Source organism: Pleurodeles waltl, chromosome 10, assembly GCF_031143425.1.
Source record: "Pleurodeles waltl isolate 20211129_DDA chromosome 10, aPleWal1.hap1.20221129, whole genome shotgun sequence".
Taxonomy (NCBI): Eukaryota; Metazoa; Chordata; class Amphibia; order Caudata; family Salamandridae; genus Pleurodeles; species Pleurodeles waltl.
The window spans coordinates 440,570,545-440,594,728 of record NC_090449.1 but is presented as its reverse complement, the minus strand read 5'-3'; the positions used below and the strand labels follow the sequence as shown (position 1 = coordinate 440,594,728).

General features: G+C 44.3%; 1 protein-coding gene across 4 annotated transcripts in view; it reads right to left on the bottom strand.

Moving 5' to 3' along the window:
- The window catches only part of SMARCD3 (SWI/SNF related BAF chromatin remodeling complex subunit D3), a 2,604,506-nt gene that overhangs the window by 2,007,622 nt on the left and 572,700 nt on the right, over nt 1-24,184 (bottom strand). The window contains exon 2 of one of the 4 annotated variants that reach the window (XM_069210705.1): nt 2,879-2,956. The exons of the other annotated variants lie outside the window; for them this stretch is intronic. Coding sequence (XP_069066806.1) covers nt 2,879-2,956 — 78 coding nt within the window. The remainder of the gene's footprint in view (nt 1-2,878; nt 2,957-24,184) is intronic. 4 annotated transcript variants of the gene reach the window in all.

Here is a 24,184-nt window from a genome sequence, read left to right as displayed (position 1 = left end):
CTTTATACTTCTAGAATGTCAAATGATACAAGTGGAGGGTCCTCAAACATGGATGGGGTGAACAATCTGAAGGACCTATCTGTCAGATGCAACCGCTTGCCAGCCTTGGAGGAAATGTCTGATCCTGCCTCCCAAAGGATGGTTGTGTGCCACCAAAGGCAAGCTAAAGCAGTTTGGTTGCTGAGGCTGCAGGGGAGGGGGACTGGGAAGATCTCTGCTCCTAGGAACTGCACTTTGCCCGTCTGATCTCATCCCTAACAGGACTGTATTGATTGTTGCAGGACAGGGACCCCTTATGTTACCTGAACACCTGACCTCACGAGTAGCCCAGAGAGAATCTACATTTTTGAGGAAACTGTCTGGCAGGGGTCAAGAGTTCAAAGAACGTGCAGTGGTCTAGCTCTACTTGAAGTGTTCAATTGCAGAATCATCCTTCTCACCAAACAGGCAAGACCCCTCGAAAGGCATACCCTTAGGGGCATCAAAGCACGACGAGAGAGCACCAAACTAGTGCTAGGCCCAAGCAATCAGTGATGTCTAAACCAGGATGGATTACATATTTGGCTGCATCCTGAATGGTGTGAGCAAGGGAGGCCCATAACTCCTTGGGGACTAACAGCGAGATTTTACTAACCATATGCCAGAGAGTGAGTGAGTGAGTGTGTGTGTGTGTGTGTGTGTGTAATGCCTGAGTAGGCAGCTGGCAATGACTAACCTTAAGGCCAGGCTGGAGGATGAGAACATGTATTTCCTGAATGCCAGGATTCTTTTAGCTTCTCTGTGCAGGAAGTGGCTTGTGGGGAAAGAACTGGGGTTCACCTTGCAGGTAGAATCCTCTACCACCAGATTCTCTGGAGTAGGGTGTTTAATCACAAATTAGGGTTCTCTGGCACCCATGTGTGGTTTCTGGCAACCTGACAATTCACCAGTGGGCAAGAACAGGGTTTAGAACAATTGTCAAATTATGTGTGTTAACTTCATTAAACTGTATTAAGGGCTTAGATGTGGCCTGCCAGGCTGCAACATGTCTGCAAGTACATTCGTTTTAACCTCCAGAGACAGGAATTTTAAGTCCCCAAGCCCTGAGCTGCATACGGGTGCACCCAGGCCAATATTGGAATAGGCTCCTCGATTGATAATCTGGAGCGAGGCAGAGTAGGACAGTGACATATTTTCATATTTTCTCTGACGGTATAAATTGGCAGGATGGGGATGATCCCGCCTGGCCTTCTTTTGCTTCTGTTTTGATTTTGACTTTGTCTTACCAGAAGGCTGCTAGCACAAAGAGGATCTGTCCCGAGAGTGGCCTTGAGAGCGGAAACAAGTCCACCCTTTTAACTTTGAGTGGGACAAGAGTGGTTTCTTCTGATACTAGGTGATGTACATGTTTACTTCATGGTCCTGAATTGCCTTTGGGTTCATGAGGGTGCAGTCCTCAGATGATGGAGTCTTGTCTCGAACCCAAACACCAAAGACAAACCTTGTGTAGATTTCTCTTCAACATTTGTTTTTGGCAGTCACAAAAAGGTTTCAATCTTGTAAATTCGGGAGTGGACATTGTTCCTTTGCATACTAGTTAAGATTTTTTTTTTTTTTGCAAAAAATCATCAATCTGATTAACAAAAAAGGAGTGGAACACCAAATTCGCATATGTGGGCTTGAAAAGAAATAAATGAATGTCAGTGCTCATGGATGGAGCTTATATACAGCTTTGCTTCATCACTCCCAGGGCAGAAAGGAGTCTATGTGGCGCTTCACTGTGTCATCTGCCAGCGCACTGCTGTGAAAGCTTTCTGGATCCAGCCTGGGGATGTTCTAAAAGTTAGACTATCCATCAGGAATATACCCTTTAAGATTATTTAATAATTAGTTTAATAGCCTTTCATTACCTCAAAAGAAATAATAGTGCTTAACAAAAAAGATCCAACAAGAGACCTGGTGTGATATAAATTACGGAAGATAAAAGGGACAGTGCTATGCTTCTTACAGGTAGTGCATTATGACACTATACATCACCCTACGCCTCAACATTGGAGATCAAACTGCAGATTCCCTTTTATCTAAATGAGTTTAACCCTATGCCTATTCTAAATCTCTGCCACACTACACAGCAGTAGCAGAATCAACAGGGCAGACAGGAGCAACAAAGCTGGTACTGGCACTGAGCAGACACCTGAACTAGGACTCCTACTTGAGTGTTGTGATGCTTAAGGGAGTAAAGGGGGTTTGTGGAGATTTGCGTTGTGTCCCATATGCACACTGTCTTGACACTGCAGCCCTGTCTACTCATCACTGGTGTAGATCTCACATTAGGAGGAGGATGATTATATCAGTGTGAGCACAGGTCCTTTGCTTGCAACCCTCCTCCACAAACGAAAAACTCTACAACAAGCATTGGCAAAGCCAATTGGTTTTGCAATGCGAAATCTACAGGCTTTGTCAATGGTTTTTTTTGTTTTTTTTAACATGTTGCATAGCAGTCGACCTGTTATGTGACATGGTTTAAAAAATTTTTTAAAGTGCTAGGACGCGGTCACTGCAGGATGCGTCATAGCATTTTTTTATATATATATTTTTTTACTTTTGTATATGTTGCACAGCAGTTGAGCTGCTGTGCAACATGGCTTAATCTATAATGACAAGGCCAATACATTTCACATGGGCAAAATCTATTGGCTTTGCCAATGCTTAATCTCCTTCCTTTCTGCTGTGTGCCGCGGCTACAGTCCAAGAGCCAAAAAATAAATAGTTGGTGAATGGATAGAGCACCTATATAAGTTTGAACTGTGGAACTGCATTAGCACATTTGATGAACCAGAGTTTTCCACCACTCCCCTCACAAAGAAAGAACACAAATAGATTAAAACAATGTGTCTACCTCCGCGTGGTCAAGCAGTGATCCCTCTCCTGTGTCGGAATGTCCAATTGTAACAATCAACGAAAGATTGTGCCGCCTCTAAATTTAACAAACAAAGAAAGTGTGAGACTACGATCCTCCTCCTCCTATGCTAGCTTCACACCCTCAGACTTGTCTGTTGCTATCAACTACAAGACATATAGAGAGTCATCAGAATGGTTGTCTTCAACATTCATCGCAAATGTGAACAGATCACTTAATCTTCTTGTGCCCAACAGAAAAAACATTTAAAGTGTCCTTGTGTGATGTGAATGGGGCTCATGTAAAGCGTGTAAAGTGCTCCAATATCTTCAGGCTGAGTTATCACTATATATACACCTGCAATAAAAAAAGAATGGGTTAAAAAGGGGGGCAAAATGTAAAAAGTGGAGGTGAAGCAGGGGTTGTGCAGAGACATGCACTCAACAATAAGAGTGCATGTCGAAAAGTAAAAAGAAAAAAAAAAAAAGTACCTGTAGGAGCCTAAAATGGTAGGACACTGGCCACTGGAAGCAGTACTTGGTCCAGGCTCCATGGCAGGACAAAGACTCAAAGCCCATGCGGAATACTGAGGCAACGGGGGAGGTGCTGCACAGCAACAAAACAAGTGTCGCGGGAGCCACCCAATGGTAAGTAAAGTGACGTGAGAGCCAGATAATTGGTAAGTAAAAGTAAGTATTGGGCGGTGGGAATCTAAGGCCCTTTTAAGATTTGTTTTTTGAAAAATACAAGAGATTTTGCAAGCACAGTGCAAGCATTGAGCAGGCCAAGCCTAAAATTGAGGTTGTATGGTCATTACTTACAAAATCGACCGCCTTTCCCAAATCCTTCTACAGGAGCTGAAATCTCATCATTCCCACAGTTTTAGGACAGCAATTCAAGTAATGGTTCTTTCCCTTGTAGGTGGTAAAGAAGCTAGTGTTTTGGTGCATTCAAAATAAATCATAGCTTCTGTCAATCCTATACCTCATACAGATATTTAACTTGTTTTAGGCGCTAAGAAATCAGACCGTGAGACAATGATTTAAATAGCCATTAAATGGCTACCCCTAGAAGCATAAATTCACCTCAAAATGGTATGTATCTTCCTCAAAGTCTTATATATTGGAATCCACATCTAATTAAAAAGATAACCTGTACCTCGCTAACTGTGAAAAAGACACTAGAAGTAATCGCTGCCAAATATGACGCATTCAAAAAATAAAAATAACAGACACATTGAAAGCAGGTCTTTTGTCAACCATCCAAACTCCGTAACCATCTTCTGGATAACCTAATATTCAGCACCAACTTGCTAGCCTACCAGAAAGGTTTAAATATACACCTGTTCAGAATTCACCTTTTATTTAACTTAAGTCACGCATCCGTAGGCACCATTTTTATTTAAATTACTGGATTTATTTAATACTCCAAATATGTCATTTCCCTGTACTTCGTGACATATTGTCACTTCATCAGGGCTATGCAAGGCAAAACAAAAAACAACATCGCATTTTAATATCTTAAAACTACTAAATGGCAGCTAGTTTACAATATCATTTTCGAATTTGATTTTTTTTAAAACAAATACTTACTTGCCGCCATTTCTCAAGCAAGTTAAGTGGCAAATACATAAAATATGTAGCTCACGAAGTGGAATAACGTTGCTGTGATTGTTTAAATTTTTGCTCAGCTCATTACATTTCTCCTCGTTCTAAATTTTATTAATGTGAATGACAAAGAATTTAAAAAACTGCAATGTATCGTTTTTTTGGTGGACTCTATTTAGTGTATTCATACCATAAAATTATAAAGCACTTACCTTAACCTTATACTATACGTCTAAAATGCGTTGTTTTTATGATCACTTCTCTTTTGTTTATTTTATTTTTTTAGGAAATTCCAAATCATTCATGATAAACCCTAAAGTAAGCCAATAATTATCAAATGACGTAACATGTTCATCAACATTCTGCTTAGATATGTTCCATTAAAAAAAGAAAAAAAAGAAAACTACTTACAATACCGAAGCTAGATCTAGTCTCTCACACTTGGTCCACGTATGGATGTATAACAGTCCCCCCCCCCCCATATCAATAGGTGATTAATTAGAGACCTCTAAATGAATGAATTGTTTCATATCCTTACACTTGGCTTGACTGTAACATGTGCCTTGATATCACGCCAGACGTAAGGATGTTGCTAAGGGGCTCTATAATTACTCACGTATTTGAAAAAGCCCAAGAAGCATAGACCTTGTGTAATCTACCTTTTCAAAACATAGTACATGATCACTATATTCTAAAACCGGTAATTTCAAGTATAGAGTAATACATATCCCATCCTCAGCATTTTACAGATGTATGTGTCCACAGGCACAAACTAAGCATAAACAACCTATGTACATATTTACACTACACAATACGAGGCAGCAAAATGTCTTCTACTTCAAGGGAAAGTGTTGGCAGGGGCCAGAAATATCTGCATTTGCAAATGACATAGTTGGCTTATGAGCACAGTTAGAACCACCACTTCAGAAGAGCAAAGTCAGGTACACCTCCAAACTCAATTATAACATACTCATATCTGCGAAAAATGCAGTAGAAAGACTAGACTGGATGTTGAGGTATTTCTTTGTTCAAGCATACAAATTATGGAATTCATTACCCCCAAATGTAAGATACATGAATAACTATCCTGCCTTCAGAAGACTATTCAAGAGTTGTCTCTTTCCTTCATAACCACCATATCCAAACAGCAAAGAACTGCATATGCCTGTGTTGATAAAAATGTATAATCTGATTGTGAATATTCTAGATATGTATAGTTCTTTAGGAAATATGTATAGTTACTATTTCATCATAATAAATTATATACATAGGCCCTCATTATGACCTTGCGCGGCCGCACTCCCGCTGCGGTCATTATGAGATCCCCGCTGGGCCGGTGGGCAGAAACCTGGTTTCCGCCCTGCCGGCCCAGCAGGGATCTCGGCCGCAACACAGGAGCCGGCTCCAAATGGAGCCGGCGGTGTTGCGGCCGTGCGACGGGTGCAGTTGCACCCGTCGCGCTTTTCACTGTCTGCATAGCAGACAGTGAAAATCTGCATGGGGCCCTCTCAGGGGGCCCCTGCACTGCCCATGCCAGTGCCATGCCAGTGCCCAGTGGCATGGGCAGTGCAGGGGCCCCCAGGGGCCCCGCGACTCCCCATACCGCCAGCCTTTTCTTGGCAGTTCAAACCGCCAGGAAAAGGCTGGCGGTCGGGGACTCTTAATCCCCTGGGCCAGGCGAATTATCACTGCCAGGGCAAATGTGGCGGGAAACCGCTGGCCCCGGCGGTGCGACCTCGGTCAAAATACCCAAGATTTGACCTCCAGGGTTGTAATGACCCCCATAGTCTTTAAGCCTGTTCAACAAATGTATATTTATTCACGGTTTCGTATATGGTGCGAATGGAAAATGTCACTTACCCAGTGTACATCTGTTTGTGGTATGTTGCGCTGCAGACTCACATGCTGTGCATTATCCTGCCAATTAGTGTTGGACTCGGAGTGTTACAAGTTGTTTTTCTTCGAAGAAGTCTTTTCGAGTCACGGGACCGAGTGGCTCCTCCCTTTCGGCTCCATTGCGCATGGGCGTCGACTCCATCTTAGATTGTTTTCCCGCAAAGGGTGAGGTAGGAGTTGGTAAAGTAAGGATACTAAAGATGCCCATGCAATGGAGTAGAAATGTATATACATAGTGTGTATTAAAGGAACATTTATTTACATATTTACAATTTACATGCAACTAAAATGGCTACAGGCTCCCGGGGAGGTGGGAGGGCGCATGTGAATCTGCAGCGCAACTTGCCACGAACAGATGTACACTGGGTAAGTGACATTTTCCGTTCAATGGCATGTGTAGCTGCAGATACACATGCTGTGCATAGACTATAAAGCAGTAATCTCCCCAAAAGCGGTGGTCAGCCTGTAGGAGTTAGTACAGCCTGTCCTACTGTGGCTTGTTGTGTTGCTAACACATCTACACAGTAATGCTTAGTGAATGTATGGGGCGTAGACCAGGTGGCTGCCTTACAAATCTCTGTCATTGGTATATTTCCTAGTGGAGTGTGCCCTTGGAGTAATGGGTAATTCTCTCTTAGCTTTAAGGTAACAGGTCTGAATACATTTGACTATCCATCTGGCAATGCCTTTTTTGGATATAGGGTTACCTGCATGAGGTTTTTGGAAAGCTATGAACAATTGTTTTGTTTTTCGAAATTGTTTTGTTCTGTCAATGTAATACATTAGCGCTCTTTTAATGTCTAATGTATGCAATGCCCTTTCTGCTACTGATTCTGGTTGTGGAAAGAAGACTGGGAGTTCCACAGTTTGGTTTAGATGAAACAGTGATACGACTTTTGGTAAAAATTGTGGATTGGTACGGAGAACCACTTTATGTTTATGTATTTGTATAAAGGGTTCTTGGATAGTAAATGCCTGTATTTCGCTAACTCTTCGAAGAGAAGTGATGGCTATTAGAAAGGCTACTTTCCAAGTCAAGAACTGGATTTGAAAAGAATGCATGGGTTCAAATGGTGGACCCATGATTCGTGTTAGTACAATATTAAGATTCCACGAAGGTACTGGTGGTGTCCTTGGGGGTATGATTCTTTTTAGTCCCTCCATAAAGGCTTTGATAACTGGGATTCTAAAAAGCGATTTTGTATGTGTAATTTGCAGATAAGCAGATATTGCAGTGAGATGGATTTTAATGGAAGAAAAAGCAAGATTTGCTTTTTGTAAGTGTAGTAAATAACTTACAATGTTTTGTATGGAGGCAATTTTTAGCAGCGTAATTTGATTAGCCTGGCAGTAGAAAACAAACCTTTTCCATTTATTAGCATAACAATGCCTTGTTGTGGGTTTTCTTGCTTGTTTAATGACCTCCATACACTCTTTAGAGATGTTTAGATATCCGAATTCTAAGATTTCAGGAGCCAGATTGCTAGGTTGAGCGATGCTGTATTCGGGTGCCTGATCTGTTGTTTGTGTTGTGTTAACAGATCTGGTCTGTTTGGTAGTTTGATGTGCGGTACTACCGAGAAGTCTAACAGTTTGGTGTACCACGTTGGCGAGCCCACGTTGGTGCTAGGAATATTAGTTTGAGTTTGTTTTGACTCAGTTTGTTGACCAGGAAAGGAATGAGCGGGAGAGGGGGAAAAGCGTAAGCAAATATCTCTGACCAGCTGATCCATAGAGCATTGCCCTTGGACTGAGGGTGTGGGTATCTATGTTTGGTGTCCCCCAGCGGTAGAAGTGATCTTTTAGAATTTGGGGATCTATCTCCCATTCGTGAAACTGTTGGTGATCTCGACTGAGATTGTCGGCTAGCTGATTGTGAATGCCTGGTATATATTGTGCTATCAGGCGAATGTTGTTGTGAATGGCCCAGTGCCAATTTTTTTGCGCTAGGATACACAGTTGTGACGAGTGCGTCCCCCCCTGTTTGTTTAAATAATACATTGTTGTCATATTGTCTGTCTTGACAAGGATATGTTTGTGGGCTAGAAGGGGCTGAAAAGCTTTTAGTGCTAGAAAGACTACTAGCGGTTCTAGCAGTTCTAAGTGATTTATGTGAAGTTGTTTTTGTTGACTGTCCCATTGACCTTGTATGCTGTGATTGTTGAGGTGTGCTCCCCACCCAATCATGGAGGCATCTGTTGTGATAATGGCTTGAGGTACTGGGTCTTGAAAAGGCCACCCTTTGTTTAAATTTACAGGGTTCCACCATTGAAGCGAAGAGTGTGTTTGGCGGTCTATCAACACTAGATCTTGGAGTTGACCCTGTGCCTGCGTCCATTGTTTTGCTAGGCACTGCTGTAAGGGCCGCATGTGTAGTCTTGCGTTTGGGACAATAGCTATGCATGATGACATCATGCCTAGTAGTTTCATCACAAACCTGACCATGTATTGTTGGTTTGATTGCATGCTTGATTTTATATTTTGAAACAACTGGACTCTCTGTGGACTTGGAGTGGCAATTGCTCTTTGTGTGTTGAGTGTTGCTCCCAAGTATTGTTGTACTTGGGATGGTTGTAAATGTAATTTATAGAGGACCCTAGTTTGTGCAGGGTATCTATTACATATTGCGTGTGATTTTGACATTGTTGTTGAGTGTTGGCTTTTATTAGCCAATCGTCTAGATACGGGAATACGTGCATGTGATTTCTCCTTATGTGAGCTGCTACTACAGCTAGGCATTTTGTAAATACCCTGGGAGCCGTTGTTATTCCGAATGGCAACACTTTGAATTGGTAATGTTTGCCTTGTATTACAAACCTGAGGTATTTCCTGTGAGATGAGTGGATGGGTATGTGAAAATACGCATCCTTTATATCCAGTGTTGTCATGTATTCCCCTTGTTTTAGTAAAGGGACTACATCTTGTAGTGTTACTATGTGGAAATGATCTGATTTGATGAAGAGATTCAGTGTTCTGAGATCTAAAATAGGCCTTAACGTTTTGTCTTTCTTTGGGATGAGGAAATACAGGGAGTAAACCCTTGTTCCTCTCTGTTGATAAGGTACCAGTTCTATGGCTTCTTTTGCTAGTAGTGTTTGGACTTCTATCTGTAATAGGTCTAAGGGTTGTATTGACATTCTGTGCGTTCTTGGGGGAACATCTGGAGGGAATTTTGTGAACTCTATGCAGTAACCATGTTGGATAAGTGATAGAACCCACGTGTCTGTGGTAATGTGTGTCCAGTTGTGGTGGTATTTTATTAATCTTCCCCCCACTGGTGATGTGTTGGGAAGTGTGACATTGAAGTCACTGCTTGCTACCAGGGGTCTGCTTTGCAGGCTGGAATCTCCCTCTTCCTCTTGGGAACTGTCCTCTGTAGGAACCACAAAACCCCCCTCTCTGGTACTGAGATTGGTAAGTGGGTTTTGCTTAGGAGGTGGATGGTTCTGAGGGTTGCTGTCTAAACCCTCCCCAAAATTGTTGTTTCATAAATGTTCCCCTATATTGAGAGGAGTAGAGTGCGCCCATGGCTTTGGCCGGGTCTGTGTCCTTTTTCATTTTTTTCTATTGCAGTATCCACTTCCGGGCTGAATAGTTGATGTTGATTAAACAGCATATTCAATACCGCTTGCTATATCTCTGGTTTAAACCCAGAACTTCGCAGCCATGCATGCCTTCTAATTGTTACTGCTGTATTTAGTTTGTGCCGCTGTATCAGCAGAATCTATTGCAGAGCGGATCTGGTTATTCAATATGGCCTGTCCCTCTTCAACCACTTGTTGGGCACGTTTATGATGCTCTTTGGAGAGATGCTGGATGATGTCTTGCATCTCGTCCCAGTGTGCTCGGTCGTAGCGGGCAAGGAGGGCTTGTGAGTTTGCAATTCGCCAATGATTGGCTGCTTGCGATGCCACTCTTTTCCCAGCCGCGTCAAATTTACGACTTTCCTTATCAGGGGGTGGCGCATCCGCTGATGACTGCGAATTAGCCCCTTTTCTTTCAGCCCCCACAACCACTGAGTCCGGAGGGAGCTGTTGTGTAATAAACACAGGGTCTGACGGTGGCGGTTTATATTTTTTCTCGACCCTTGGCATGATTGCTCTCCCTTTCACTGGTTCTTAGAAAACCTGTTGTGCATGTTTAAGCATACCCGGTAACATTGGCAGGCTTTGATACGATGCATGCGTGGATGCCAGAGTGTTAAACAGGAAGTAGTCTTCCACTGGTTCTGAGTGCATTGTTACGTTGTGAAATGTTGCTGCTGTGGCCAGTACCTGCGTGTAGGACGTACTGTCCTCTGGCAGCGCAGGTTTTGTCGGATAACACTCTGGACTATTGTCCGAAGCTGGTGGGTCGTACAGATCCCAGGGGTCCGCATCGTCTTAAGTCATCCCAATATGTGTGGGTGACTGTGCCATTGGTGTACCCACTGGTGACAACTGTGGAGATTGAAGTGGGGACGGTTGTGGTGAGAACTGTGGGGGTGGTGATCTTTCTCTAACCACTTTGGTTGCATCTCAGTCTCGTGAAAAGTTAGTTTTCTTTTGGACTTGAGCGGAGGGATAGTTTATATCTTCCCTGTATGTTTCTGGATTTCTAGTCTTTGCTGAGTTTGATCATACTCATCTAGATCCAGTTCCTGCTCAAATCTGTGCTTTTCTTTGAGCTGTAGAGAGAGCCCCTGCTTTTCCGTGTAGATTGCCTTTTTTGGCTCCGAAGCCATTTTTTTCAGTATCGAAACCCCGATGGAGATTGTTGGTTTCGGCTCCGAGTGGCTTCTTCGAGGTTTACTCGATTCGATGCCGACTCTTTTCGGTGCCGGTTTCTCGACCGGAGTCGGAAGTCTTCGGCACTGATTTGGCCTTTTTGTTTGCCGATGTTACTTGGTCACCGTCCTTTCTGTGGGTTCAGCCATGGCCTTCCGGCAGTGGCGTCCCCGAGGCCTTTTGTTTCTTGACCTGACCTTAGGTGTGGGACGGTGCAGGTGTACTCACTTTTTGTGCTGCCGTCGGTGGTCGATCCCCGTCGGATTCATCCGAGTCCGAACCTTGGATGGATATCCGCATCTCTTCTTCCTCGGCGTTGAGATGCTGCGACTGTTTCGATGCCATCTGTAACCGTCTTGCGTGTCGATCTCTTAAGGTCTTCTTGGATCGAAACGCTCTGCAGGCCTCGCAAGTATCCTCTCTGTGTTCGGGCGATAAACACAGGTTACAGACCCGATGCTGGTCTGTGTAAGGATACTTGGCGTGGCACTTCGGACAGAAACAGAAAGGGGTCCGGTCCATTAGTTCTTTGTCAACGGGTGTGGTCGGGCCGACCAGGCCTCAATAAAGTGCAGAAGCCCCGAAGGGCCGCCAAAGCGGTCTTGTTGTCGGTGCCGATGTGATGATACTAAACTGGTCCCGAACGCAAACAATACCGACGTATTTCGATGATTTTCTAAGTTTCCCTGATTCGAATTACGGAGCGAAGAGGAACACGTCCGAACCCGATGGCGGAAAGAAAACAATCTAAGATGGAGTCGACGTCCATGCGCAATGGAGCTGAAAGGGAGGAGCCACTCGGTCCTGTGACTCGAAAAGACTTCTTCGAAGAAAAACAACTTGTAACACTACGAGCCCAACACTAGGTGGCAGGATAATGCGCAGCATGTGTATCTGCAGCTACAAGTGCCATCGAACATGTATATATATATATATATATGTGTGTATATTATTGCACGCCTAATATGTTCATAGGTCATTACATAGCTCCTAGATAAGTTGTTATATTAGATACTTATGAATCTCTGCTTTCATTTTTGCATCAAAATGAGCAAATGTTATCTTAACTATTGAACAGCAAGCATTTCGCTATTGAAAAATTGGGGAAAGATAAATTAATGTAAGAAAAGAACAATTATTAATATCAAATGTTACAAATCTTGAAACAATGTGCTTCTACAATTCAATTTTACTTCTCGTATTATACCCAGTACTATATTCCTTGCACATATATTCACTGACTTCCGGGGTTGGGGACATCAGGTTTTTATGTTTCATGTTTATTTTGTCCTTTGGACAACTTTGGCTGCCAATTCACAGTACTAAATTATGCATCTCTGAAAGAGAACTGTCTGCAGTTAAGGGAAGATTTGTATCCATATGTTCATGATGCTCAAACATACATTTATGTTTTATTAATGTAACTTGGATCTATGGTTCTTTTAATGCAAAGTCTTTATTGATAAGGTGAGTTCGATAAGGAAATGCTGTGAGCTCGCTTGCCTTACTGACAGTGATTCCAGTACAAAAATGTCCACGTTTGTATAGTTTAAGAATTTGAGGCTATCTACAATACTCCTACTATGCTCTCTGATTAGATATAAATACTCACAGAAGCCTGAAAGCAAGGTTAAAGATTCTTTGATTTCAAAATAAAATGTGCACAAAAAATAGCAACTAGAAGAAAAACATTCCGATAAACTCCAATTTTAGTTACCATTTCTTTGACACATCATTTAGTAAAATGTGTTTGATAAATATTAGTATTTCCAAAAAATGTAATATTGGAAAATGAATGTGAAACTAGTTTTGTCAAGATTGAATCAAGATTGTGGGAAGCATCAAAATAAGCAAGCACTGGCAAAGAAAACTGGATTACAATTGACTTGGAGCGGATTGTCACCCTTTTGGTTTGGTCAATGTATATTTTGTTTCAACATAGGCTTTGTAAAATGTTATAATTCTGGGAATCGCTGGGTCCTCACCAATGTAACAAAAGAACAAGTTACTTACCCTCAGTAACGCCTTTTCTGGTGGATACACTAGCTACCTGTGGATTCCTCACCTAAAGAATTTTCCCCCATGCGCCAGCATCCGATGGAAATTTTTCTTCTAGCTCTGCACGTCGACGATGACGTCACAATTGCCCGACTCCCACGCAACGCTGTATGACGTCATCCAGGCAATAAGAGGTCCTCGTCGGCGTGCAGACATCAGTTATCACCATTTTTTACGTGCCTTTGAGGCGAACATTGATACTACGTACTTGATATGAACACATCAATCAAAACTTATATACCATCATTTAATTCAACCAATAGAAAACATAATGAGTAGAAATAAACATCCTACTGTATACAGTTCTACAATATCAAATATATCTACATATAAAAATATACATATAAAAACAATTATATACACATATATAAATAATTGCATCAGTATATACATATCAACAACATACAGATGCTCACCCGAGGATATCTTGGTAAGACCAACCAGGCAAAGGAGAGGGGGTGGGACCATGCGGTACCCACAGGTAGCTAGTGTATCCACCAGAAAAGGCGTTAACAAAGGTAAGTAACTTGTTCTTCTGATGGATACAACTACCTGTGGATTCCTCACCTAAAGAATAGAGTCCCAAAGCAGTATCGCACTCGGTGGTGGGTGCCTGAATGGTCAAACCAAGAAATCCTGCAGCACGGACTGTGCAAAATGGCCATCCCTCCGGACTTCAGAATCCAAACAATAATGTTCAGCAAACGTGTGGAGGGATGCCCAAGTTGCGGCCTTGCAGATGTCAACCACAGGAACACCTCTAGCTAAGGCCGAGGAGGCCGCCTTAGCCCTGGTGGAATGAGCTCTCAACCCAACAGGAGGTCCCTTCTTTGCTAAAGAATAACACAATTTGATGCAAAGAATGACCCACCTGGAAAGCGTTCTCTTGTGGACAGCCTTGCCTTTCCTTTTCCCCACATAACCGACGAAGAGCTGATCCTCCCGTCTGAACTCTTGTCCTGTCGACGAAGAAGCTCAATGCTCTTTTTGGATCTAGTCGGTGTAGCCTCTCTTCCTCCTTTGATGGAGGAGGTGGAGGATAGAAGGAGAAAAGTGTGATGGACTGTCCTAAATGAAAGGGTGTAACAATCTTCGGTAAGAAAGTCGCCTTGGTCCTTAACACCACCTTGTCCCTATAAAAGGAAGAATATGGGGATTCCACACTAAGAGCCTGGAGCTCACTCACCCTCCTAGCTGACGTAATCGCCACCAGGAAAACAGTTTTTAAAACTAAAAACCTTAAGGAACATGAATGCATCAGTTCAAATGGTGAGCCCATCAGAAAAGCTAACATTAAGTTCAAATCCCACTGCGGCATAACGAATGGAGGGGGCGGAAACTTGTTAGTGAGACCCTTTATGACCCTCAAAACTATTGGGGACTTAAACAAGGAGGGTTGGTCTGGAAGGCACAGAAAGGCTGACAGCGCGGACAAATAACCCTCAACAGTCGCAACTGCACAACCCCGCAGTGCCAAGGATAACGCAAATGACAAAATGTCAGATAAGTGGGTACATAAGGGATCAATTTGATTCTCTCCACACCAAGTCACAAATTTTGCCCACCTGCTTGTATAGATAGATTTGGTGGCGTGTCGCCTGGCCGATAATATAACGTCCACCACTTCAGGTGGGAGAGAAAAAGTACTCAGATTGCCCCATTCAATCTCCAGGCATGTAGGTGCAGGCTCTGGAGGTGGGGGTGTAGAACCTGCCCCTGCGACTGCGAGAGGAGGTCTGCCCTGTGAGGGAGATGGAGCGGAGGGCATAGACAGAGTTGGAGAAGGTCTGAATACCACACCCTTCTTGGCCAATCCGGAGCTATTGAGATGACTTGGGCCCGGTCTTGGCGAATCTTCCTCAGAACCCGAGGAATCAAGGGTATGGGGGGAAACGCGTAAAGCAACTGACCGTTCCAGGACATCTGAAACGCGTCCCCCAAAGCTCCTTGCACTGTATACTGGAGGCTGCAGAACGACGGGCAGTGCGTGTTCTCCCGAGTGGCAAACAGATCTACCTGAGGAAACCCCCACATCCGGAAGATGCAAAGGACCAGGTCTGGATGAAGACGCCACTCGTAATCGGTCGAGATATGCCGACGGAGACCGTCCGCACATATGTTCAAAACTCCGGCCAAATGGTTTGCTACCAAGCAAATCGATGGTCCTGCGCCCAGGACCAGAGTCACAGAGCTTCTTTGCAGAGAAGGTACGGCCCCACTCCTCCCTGTTTGTTTATATACCACATCGCAGTAGTGTTGTCCGTCAGGACTTGAACTGACCGACGCGAAGGGAAGGGAGGAAGGCCTTGAGAGCCAGACGCATCGCCTGCAATTCCAACAGACTGATGTGAAACCTCTGTTCCACTGGAGACCAATGACCTTTGACCTCCAGGTCCCCCAGATGAGCTCCCCACCCTAGAGTGGAAGCATCCATTATCACCGTGGCCACTGGAGGTGGCAGCGAGAACGGCTTTCCTTGAGAAAGGTTGCCGACCGCAGCTCATCATCGAAGATCCGCTGCATAGTCTCTGGAGATCCTTATTGATTCCTCAAGACCCCCTTTGTGTTGAAACCACTGCCTGCGGAGGCACCACTGAAAAGCCCTCATGTGCCAGCGTGCATGAGTGACCAACAGAATGCAAGAAGCAAACAGACCGAGCAGACGAAGGACCTTGAGGACTGGAACGACCGCTCCATTCTGGAACATTGGAATCGGCGCCTGAATGTCCTGAATCCGCTGCGGCTGAGGAAAGGCCTGATTCAATGTTGTGTCTAGTACTTCCCCTATGAACAGGAGGCATTGAGAGGGCTCCAGGTGAGATTTGGGCACGTTCACCAAAAAGCCCAGATCGAACAACAACTGGGTTGTCGACTGCAGGGGACGCCGCAAGAGCTCTGGAGACTTGGCTTTGATCAACCAATCGTCCAGGTAAGGGAATACTGCTATCCCCCTCCTTCTGAGCTCTGCTGCAACCACCGCCATCACCTTTGTGAAGACTCGAGATGCTGAAGTAAGACCAAACGGAAGGACCGGAAACTGATAGTGTTTGGCCCCTACCACAAACCAGAGATACTTCCTGTGCGACTTGAGGATCAGGATATGAAAGTACGCATCCTGCAAGTCGACAGACACCATCCAATCCCCTTCGTTCAACGCCAAATGAACCTGTGCTATGGTCAGCATTTTGACCTTTTCCTACTTGAGGAACCAATTCAAAATCCTCAGGTCCAGGATTGGCCTCAACCGACCATCCTTTTTGGGGATCAGGAAATATCTTGAATAGCAGCCCTGACCCCTCTCCTGCTCTGGAACCAACTCTACTGCACCTTTCGACAAAAGGACTAGAACTTCCTGTTGTAATAAAAGAAGATGGTCTACTGAACAGAAGGATGGGCGGGGAGGGATGGGAGGGGGAAACTCCCGAAAGGGAAGAGTATAACCTTTCCCCACAATATCGGTGACCCATGAGTCCGATGTTATTGATTCTCACATGTGGAGAAACTGAGACAATCTCCCCCCTACAGGAGATGCATGCAAAGGGAGTGATGGAGGACTAAGGCTACTTTCCTTGCTTCACCCCTCCGGAGGAAGAGGAAGAGGAAGAGGCAGAGGCAGAGTGCTGCTGGGTGGCCCCTCTGGTACGAACCCTACCCCTTCCCCTATATGATCTATAGGGGTGAGCAGTAGTAGGTTGCTGTCCTGCTGACTGGAATCTCCCCCGAAAGGAACAGCCACGCCCAAACCCCCTGAACCTCCTAAATGATCTCAGAGGAGTAGAGGTGGAAGCTTGCAAGCCCACGGATCTTGCCGTGGCCCTACTCTCCTTGAACTGCTCCAAGGCAGAGTCAGCTTTTGTCCCGAAGAGTTTATCTCCATCAAAGGGTAAGTCAAGTAGGGTTGACTGCACATCGTGTGAGAATCCTGAAGATCGTAGCCAGGCATGCCTTCTTGTTGCTATGGACGTGCCCATAGCTCTGGCCATGAAGTCAGATATGTCAAGTCCAGATTGGATAACCTGGGTTGCAGCTGCCTGAGCGTCTGCCAAAAGGTTCAGAACCTCCGAGGCAATTCAGAGTGTGTCTTGGCCTCGTCCGTCAGGGAATAGATGTACCTGCCCAAGATACAGGTAGCATTTGTTGACTTCAGGGCCATGCTGCATAAAGAGAACGCCTTTTTTGCAGATTGGTCCATTCTCTTGGATTCCCTGTCTGAAGGAACCCCTGGAAAAGATCCTGGAGCAGTGCGGGAGGAGCATGAGGCCTGCACCACCAAGCTCTCTGGAGTCTTATGTCTTGACAAGAAAGCTGGATCTCCAGGAGCCACCCGATACCTCCTTGCAACAGACCTATTCACTGCTGTCGAAGTCACAGGCTTCTTCCACACCTCCATTATTGGGTGTACGAGTGCCTCATTAAATGGAAGAAGCGGCTCCGCCACTGCTGAAGAAGGGTGCAACACTTCCATAAGAATGTTAGTCTTTATGTCAGCAGCTGGAAGAGGAAGGTCAAGAAAATCCGTTGCCTTCATCACCACCGAATGGAAAGAAGCAGCCTCTTCGGTGTACTCCCCCGGGGATGCTAAGTCCCACTCAGGGGGAAGTGTCAAACACACTGGCAGTGTCCAAGCCCTGCAGGTTTCACAGGGGCTCTACAATCTCACCCTCTTCCAAGAGCTGTTTCTCATATTCCTGCTCCACAAGCAGCCTCAGAGCCAATCTCCTGGAGCAGAGCCTGGCCTCTATTCTCAGGGCCAATAAGGCGCGTGCCGACGCCAAAGACCTCGGTCGGCGTCGACCCTCTGATTCATCTAACGCCGCATCCATCTGCACTGCAGGCTTCTTCAGCGTCGACTGAGGTTGTGGAGAACTCATCGGCACCAGGGCAGCGGATGTCATCGGCGTGACAGGCCTTCTAGGTGACGCCATTGGTACCAGCGCCGGACCAGCACCTCCCGTAGGAAGGAAAGGCATTGGTTTGTACGGAGCCGGAACACCCATGTCATACGCCAAAGGACTGAAAGTCCAGACTGGCCACCTCCCGGAGCCATGGTGGCGAAGATGTTAAACATTGCATTAAGAAATGCGGCAGGGTCTGTGCCTGGCGCCGGGAACGCCGGATATCCCTGCGGAGTCGGCGCCTGAGGTGACACCGGCGTCAGTTCTGGCATCTCTGTCTGCGCTAGTGAAACAGCCGAATCCTGATGAGGATCGACCTCAAAGACAGACAGAGGAGACAGAGGGGAAGTAGGAGTTGTCCGAGGCGGAGGTGTTACCGTCGGACTAACCTTCTATGTCTTTTGGCGTCAAGCTGATGGCGACCTCAAGCAGGATCGGTCCTTACTCGAACGACATGGTGATTCATGCCGCCGCCGGGAGTCTCGATGACGCCTGTGTGATTTTGAAGACTTAGAAATAGACCTACGATGGTGATGTCTTTCCTCCTTCTTCGATTTCGCCAAGAATAACTTGGCCTCCCGCTTTTTGAGTGCTTTCGGATTCATACGCTGACATGAACCGCACGCCTCAACTTCATGGTCAGAGCTCAGACACCACAAACAATTTTCATGTGGGTCTGTCACCGACATTCGACCACCACACTCCCTACAGGGTTTAAAACCCAATTTTCGTGGCTGAGACATTGTAACACTCGAAGTGAAACAGTAGCTCCCTGGTAGCCTCGAAGAAAAAAATGTTACTCGAAGGTACGGAAAAAAGGGAACGGACTTCTGCACACCGACGAGTACCTCTTATTGCCTGGATGATGTCATACGGAGGCACGTGGGAGTCGGGCAATTGTGACGTCATCGTTGACGTGCAGAGCTAGAAGAAAAATTGCCGTTGGATGCTGGCGCATGGGGGAAAATTCTTTAGGTGAGGAATCCACAGGTAGTTGTATCCATCAGAAACATTGCTAAAAGCAAAAATGTTTTTTGTCTCAAAAAGCATTAAGTTGCCATAGTAGTCCCTGGCAGTGAAAGAAACTATTTTGTGCACTGATGTGCTCCCTGTGAAAGAACAGAGTGCAGCACTCACAGTGAAGGTAACCATATAAACATGTATACTATATGTACATTCCATGTAAAAAACAAAGGTTAAGGATAATTTATAGTTAGGAAAACTATTTCTTCTTTGTATACAAACCCAACTTAAACTACAAAAACATTACAAATTGCATAGTTATAGAACTTTATATTTTACGTACTGCTTTGACATTACTACAAGTCAGTTATAACCTAAAATTATAATTTATACACCACCTTCAAATTATTAGAAGCCATGCACCTTTGTACACAGTCTTGCCACCTAATTCGCCAAACTAGATTAACTATAACTCGTCCCCTCTCCTTGCACTAGTTATACCCCTGCATATTACACTTGCGACATCTGAAATCATAAGATTTATCAGAATATGATTTGTCAGAACACATTGCATGGTACAGTGGGAAGTTATAGTTAATGTAGCTTACTAATTATTAAAAAAGTTTCAGAAGTACAGCTATGGTATATGTCAAGGGACACGTGGATTATTTTTTTTTTTTTAAACAGGACAAGTTTATAGAGCATTCCGTTCTATGGGAAGGCGCATATTTTATAAAATTCCACATTCCACACCCCTGCATGACCATGTACTACAAGGAATAAAGTATCCCCTATAGCACATTAAGAAGATATTGCATGACACCATTGAGTTCCTTCAGCCTCATTTCTCTGTAGGGTTATGGAACTCCGCTGCGCTTTGTGATATTCTAATAATGTAGGACAGGGGGTACATTATCCCACACATATTTTTTCAAATATTAGCAAAATGTCATCCTGGAAAACATATCACTATCACCTACTATGATTCATTTAACTACTAAAAACCAATCCAAAAACACATTCTCTATTTCATTCTATAGATAATATCATGTCCATCAGTTTTGTATCAGGGCTGATTACAGAATCCAAACTCTTGCAGTTTGAATTGTTTGTAGTTTGAGGAAATATGACCACATTTCTCAAGCAAGAAATTATGGCCTTCATTATGACCCCAGCGGTCAGCGGTAATATGGTGGAAAGTACTGCCAACAGGCTGGCGGTACTTTCCACCATATTATGACATTGGGACCGCCAAGGTGGTAACGGCCGCCGGATGGGAGATATCAATCTCCAGCCCGGTGGCCATCACTGTACCGCCTGCGGGATAATGACCCTGCCTACCATCATGGTTTTCGTGTCTTCCTTACTGCCACAAAAAACATGACGGTAGGCACCAACAGTGACAGGGAATCCCTTCCCTGTCACTGATAGAGGTCTTACCCACCCCTCCCCAGATCCCTCCTCACCCCCTTCCTCTACAAATCCCCCCCTTCATTCACACCCCTCCCTTCACACACGCATACACACACCCATTCCCACATTCATCCTCACATGCATACATCCATTCACACACACATCCGCACACATTTTCATACATACACACAGATACGCATTCACAGAACACAACATACACACACTCACACATCCATACATGCACACACATACAACACAGAACACACAACACCCCCCACCCCCTCCCCAGTCGAAGCACCCACTTACCTGTGTTTAGGGGCCCCTCCGGCAGGAGACGGGACGGGGCACTGCTGCCAGCAGCAGCATCTGCCAGCAGAACACCGCCAGGCCGTATTATTTCTCATAACACCACTGGCGGCAGTCTACTGGCGTGGCGCTGCTGGTGGCAGCAGCGCCACCTTACCGCCATCTGCTGGCATGGCCACAGACGGATTTCCGCCATCCTTCTGGCAGAAATCCAGCTGTGGTCATGATACGGCAGACGGCTGGTAGCCGCGGCGACGGTCTATTGGCAGCCGTCGCCACAGCGATAGGTGTTTTTTTCTGCCAATATCATAATGGGGCCTATGTCTCATATTGAGGGTCTTCCAAAGCAAACAAAAATCACGCCAGCTAACAGATTTGAGTTTATTCACATTTGTTATTTGCTGTTCCTCAAGTCAGCAAAGTTAAATTTGGGGGCAGAGCATTATCCTATTTATGTTCACGTCTATAGAACGAACTCCTGTGGCCGATGAATGCTACGCATTCCTATATGGGATTCCGTAGGGCCTTGAAAACAACCCTGTTTTGTTGAAGTACTTGTATTCTTTGTATATGTTTGTTAATTACTAGACTTCAGGTTATCTGTTTGCATTGCCACAAGGCTCTTTGAAGAATGTTGCCCTTTAGAATTGTATTTTTTGTTTGCCTACCTCACATCTTGTGCACCAAAACAAATCCTAATTATAACTGCCATATTTCTAAAAAGAAAGCTGTAAGATAATGATAGACATTAATTTAAAATGTCATCAACAGACCAAATTAAATGACTCCCCATTCTACATGGGCAGGCTTAAATCAAGGTATATCAGGCCACAATTAAGCAGTTCACATAAACACACTTATGCTCTTGTTGGCATGTGACATAAAAGTAAAATTAAGACGTTGGCCTATGCCGCAAAACGAGATAGTGCGATCATCGGCTAGACCGTCAACTATTCAAAAAGTATTGTTCTGCCCACAATTAGAATAAAAATAAATAAAGCACCACAGTCTAGGGTGAGATGCATCGGTAAAACTGAAATGTCAGCACACGTTGCCAAAAATAGTAGTACACCATCCCACGACCAAATCGTAAACTACGCAAAAAAATACTGGCTTATTCCACAAGGCAGGCGTTAGCTGCTGCAGAGTTAGTGAAAAACGGACGGCATATCAAGCAACTAAAACCACTCCAAATAAACTATTAGTGTCATATTACAGAATATTATGGACTGCCACGTGGATAAATGTCAACAGCAAACTAATACCAAGCCTAAACACTGAGCCTTGGTGGCACAAGGACACTTCACCTGTCCAATAAATAGACTGTAAACTAGCAACTAGCAACTCGAGGTCCAACCACCATTAAGATTAATAATTTCACTAACACTCAAGTCAAAGTCTATATTTAGTGAAACATCAAGTTGCTAAATTGTCAATCCCTGTGGAAAATTGGTGTGTTCCAAAACTGCATTAGAATGCCTACATCAAAAACGTCTGTAATAAGGTAAAGCAGCAAATGAGCACAACATTACAGACACAGATAAGCGAAATAAAAGTGAAAACCATTGCATCACATAAATAGCCTTCAACGCGGACTCAATGTGTGTTTCACAGAACACTGTGTTTCATAGCATCTTTGCACTTAAAGGGCTCCTTTACTCAAGAGTTGATTTTCCCTGCTCCACCCTGGGAAGTCTACCCGGGGTCAAGGGAGCAGGAGGTGAAGAAAGAGGGGAAATGGGTTGAAGCTATGGACGTCATGTAGGGGTCGCAGCCGTGAACCCTGGCACTGTCTTTATGACCCCTGACCTCAGAGGTGGAAAAATCAGTGCGAGGAACACAAGGGCTATTGCATAACGATGGGGTCACCCAACAAAAAAACTCTAAAGGACCTGGGTATTATCTGATCGCCAAAGCAGATATGTTTCACAATAACAAATTCAACTTAATAATTTCCCAAATCACCAGCTATTGAGGCTTGAAGGTGGAGTTAAGTGCTCTGTCGGTGACTGGGGAAAAGATACCTTGTGTTAATTAATCAGTTCGAGCCAAGCACACAAAAAAGAAAAAGAACAAAATACAGCTAGATGTATCAATTAATTGTATTCCGAACCCAAAAGATATATCAACATTATATACATATTCGGTTGCTCCAAAAGAGAATATGAAAGGGTGCAAAAAGGAAAAAGTGCTTGTGCATGGAATAGAATGAGTGGGGGGGAGAGAACAATGAATCAATTGCATACATTTCTTATATAAAAGGCCTGCTTATATACACTTATATTTCGGTGTACATCAGAATTCACCTAAAAAGAAGCAGTTGTAACATTAATAGTTGCCCCTTAGTGGAGTGATTTTTATGATGTATTCTTTGGACTGGGCTATGGGTGATATTTCGACGTTGCTCCCTTTCTTGAAGGGTTCCCCAGTCCTGATGGAGACCCACTTTTGAGGCTTACAGTGGCCCCATCCACATCTGGTCAGGTCGAAATGTCGACACTTTTTGATTGCCTGGATTTTAAATGGACCACTGTTGTTAAGTATAAGGAACACAAGGGCAGCTCGTCTTCATGGGCATTGGTTGCGGTTCCACCTTCCAGGTCCGTGTTTTATTACACTAACAGTGAATAATATATAATTCACTATTAATGTAATGAAGAATGGAGTACGATTAGCTGGAATACGACCCTTCTTGACAGCTAAGGTAAGTAAAAAATGCTTTTAAGCATATGTTGTGTGCGTGCTTACGCGTGAGAGCGAGTGTGTGTGTGTGCACATCTGAATATATCTTTCACCTGGGCCTTAGGAAAGAAACATTGGCAAAACAGACGACTCACCTACAAGAAAAAAGCTTTTGCTCTGTCAATGTTTAGCCAGCAGTGCAGCTGCAACATGGACAAGCAACAACAAGGACAGCGTGTGGGGGAAAGTAATTATGTGAATATTTGGTAAATGTGTGGATATTTGTGAACTGATTTTAAGTATATACTTATCTAACGTGTTGATGTCTGTGAACTGTCTGACTACCTAAGCAACTGCGTACCATGAATGTAATGTTTAAGTCTAAATGCATTTCTTTCTGCAGCTGTTGCTTTATTACCGCTGAAGTATAACCATCTTTTTGGTTGTTCTTTGTGTACAAAAAGGCTTTCGGAGTAAAGAATACAAGTTAACAAAAAAGTATTTTGTATGCACAGGATTGATTGGCTGTTTTGTGTGTTTCAAAATCAGGTTCATTAATAGCCTGGGGAGGGGGGGCTTGTCTTTCTCTGTTTAATTTTTTGATCCCTCCCCCCAGGGCTTTATTGGATCTACCCTGACTTCACACTCTGGCACTGGCCACACGCCCATCCCCAAGAAAGGAACAAACCAGTCTTTTTGCCCCTCCCACGGCACACAGGA